This window comes from Malania oleifera, chromosome 4 (genome assembly GCF_029873635.1).
Source record: "Malania oleifera isolate guangnan ecotype guangnan chromosome 4, ASM2987363v1, whole genome shotgun sequence".
Taxonomy (NCBI): Eukaryota; Viridiplantae; Streptophyta; class Magnoliopsida; order Santalales; family Ximeniaceae; genus Malania; species Malania oleifera.
Window position 1 is genome coordinate 24,071,143 of NC_080420.1, and position 3,127 is coordinate 24,074,269.

The 3,127-nt window shown below is 38.9% G+C and overlaps 1 protein-coding gene across 1 annotated transcript; it reads right to left on the reverse strand.

Annotated features, from left to right (window-relative positions):
• Window positions 1-2,336: 2,336 nt before the first annotated feature.
• On the reverse strand, window positions 2,337-2,645 carry LOC131153725 (uncharacterized). The gene has a single exon (XM_058106171.1). The coding sequence runs from the start codon at window positions 2,643-2,645 to the stop codon at window positions 2,337-2,339; it is 309 nt and encodes a 102-aa protein (XP_057962154.1).
• Between the last annotated feature and the right edge of the window lie 482 nt (window positions 2,646-3,127).

Here is a 3,127-nt window from a genome sequence, read left to right on the forward strand (position 1 = left end):
GGGCTTGCGAGCTAGAGGTGGGGACGTAGGCACAGTTGCCAAACCTCGATAACATATCATGTGTCATTGTGCCTTTACTATCTTTACATTCTATATGAATGCTTGTGTAATACTGGAACTGCTTTGTCTGCCTAGCCTATCTAAACGCATGAGTATCGGTTGAATTAGAACTGCTTAGTAAAGACCTTAGGTCGTGGTTTATTGCTGCTGGTTATTTGACCTAAAAATTTTAAATCTCCAATTCACCCCCTCTTGGGATCACACCAAAGTCAATAGCTATCTTGACATCCATTTGCAAAATTTCATAATCAAAATTAATTGCAATGGATAAGAGAATTCGGATAAACTTTAGCATGGCTACTACGAGAAATTTTCCTTATAGTCGATTCCCTCTTTCCGAGTAAACCCTTTCGCAACAAGCCTAGCCTTGAAGGTTTCCACCCTTCCATCTGATCCTCTCTTCTTCTTATAGATCCACTTGCATCCGATAGGTTTTATCCCTTTAAGTGGCTCTACAAGATCCCAAACTTGATTAGAGTATATGGACTCCATCTCCGATTTCATAGCCTTCTGTCAGAGTTCTGCATCTTTATCTTGAAGTTCTTCACCGTAGTTGCCGGTTTTGGTATCTAGTTCATTAGGGATCCTGCCATAAGACTCTCCTAGAAACATATACCCATCAGGCTAGTGTACAACCCTCCCACTACAATGAGGCACATTTTGCTGTGTTGATCCTGATCCTTGTGCACCATCATTCTGCCCTGGTTGTACAATCAGCGTATTGATGGTAGCTACACGTGATAGGTCAGACTCAGCTTGAATTACAACATTCCTCCCACAATGACGAGGCAATGGGATGTCAATAACTCTATCTTGTGGTGGTTCTTCTTGCGCTATTGGTATAGCTTATATATCTCTTATCAACTCTTCTAAAACAATCCTACTTCTGGGTTTGCGGTTCATTACATAGTTTTCTTCTAAGAATCGAGCATTGGTGCTAACAATTACCTTCTAATCCTTAGAACAATAAAATAAACCACCTTTTGTTCCTCTAGGGTAGCCAACAAGTAAATAGACATTTGTCCTTGATTCCAACTTATTTGTTTTCCTTTTTAGCACGTGTGCTGGACTACCCCATATCCAAACATGTCGCTACTTGGTTTGCGCCCAGTCCACAATTTTGTGGGTGTAGTAGGTGCTGACTTAGATAGGACCAAGTTCAAAATATAGGCTACTGTTTCTAGTGTGTGTGCCCTCAAAATGAATTAGGCAAATCTGAATAACTCACCATAGATCTGACCATGTCTATAAGATTCCTATTCCTTCTTTCTACTATACCATTTTGTTATGGCATACCAAATGCATACAACTGGGCTTCAATTCCCTCCTTTGATAAGTAATCCACAAATTCTCCTAAGAGGTACTCGCCACCACGATCAGATCGTAGTGTCTTGATACAATTACCCTGACGTTTCTCCATTTTTGCTTAAATACCTTGAATTTCTCAAAGCATTCAGACTAACGGCGCATCAAATAAATATACCCATACCTTGAGTAATCATTAATGAAAGTAACGAAATACTCAAAGCCACCTCTAGCCTGGACATTCATGTGGCCACACATATCAAAGTGAACCAGTTCTAATGAACCTAATGGTCCATTCTGAACCTGCCTTGAAATCCGTCTTAGATTAATACGACCTAGGCATAAGTGCCAAAGATAAGTTTGGTTCAATTTAGAAGGTCTCTTTCTCTTACATGGTAGTTTATCAGTGTTATTCAATTCATTTAGTTGCACTGTATGAGAAATATGATTAATAATATAAAGATCATCCACCAATGTACCAGAACAGATAAAACATTTATTTAACTTGATAACAACTGAGTTATTAAAATAAACGGAATATCCGTGATCAACCAACTTGGAAACTAAGATCAAATTCCTTCTAATGGAAGGTATATAAAGAGAGTCTTTCAATATTAAAATCCTATCTCTACCAAAAGAAATGTGAATATCTCCTACTGAACTACTACTCTCGCGCCATCTCCCAAAAATATGTAAATCTCCCCATCACTTAGCTAGCGAGTTTGCTGGAACCCCTTTGTTGTTATGTTTGGCAAGATAAACTGGATATTGTGATTTCCAGTGCCCTAGTTGCTTGCAGTGTAAACACTTGCCCTTAGGCTTTTTCACTCCATCCTACAGCCCACGCACTACTAAAGGAGCTCCCTGTGGTTTCTGAACCTTTTCTGCTTCTTTTGACCTTTTGGCCTAGAAGAAGAACCTTTCTCAGTCACAAAAGCAATAGTTGGCTTCCTGATAAGGCCCTTAGCTGCTTAAAGCTCTTTAAGTAGTTCTACCAATGAGTAAAAAAGCTTATTAATGTTGTAGTTCAGGCAAAACTGCTTGAAAGAGTCAGGCAGCGACAGGAGAACGATATCAACCAAGGTTTCCTCATCGATTTTAGCTCCAAGGATCTCTAGCTCATTGAGAAGACCAATTATCTTCAAAACATGATCCCTTGCTAGGGTTCCTTCTGCCATAGTAGTATTCATAAGTTCCTTCATAGCATTCTGCCTAGTAGCACGATTTTGATCCCCAAACATTTCTTTGAGGTTCTGCATTATATCATAGATAGAAGGCATAGACCGATGCTATTGTTGTAGAACATTCGACATAGATGCCAAAATGCAACACTGTCCCATCTCATCAGCCTTAATCCACTTCCGGTAAGCCTGGGTTTCCTCATCGATTGCCCCTTCACCGGGTTTCTATGGACATACCTCTACGAGCACATACTTGTACTCCTTTGCAGTCAGTACAATATCCAAATTCCTTTTCCAGTCAATATAATTAGGTCCAACCAGTTTGTTTTCTTTGAGAATAACAGTTAGGGGATTAAAAGACATTTTAATCCTGAGAATCACATATTATAACAAAATATGATGAGCAATATAAACTTTTAATTCAATTAAAAGAATATGGTTCCCTTTACCAATATTTTCTTTTAAAGAATCTGTCAACAACCTAGCACACTGTGTGTAGTATACCTCGATGGAAGGTCGTCTACGATTCAACATTTTTGTAGACAAGTGAGGACCTTTTAATTTTACTATCTAGGCAAAGT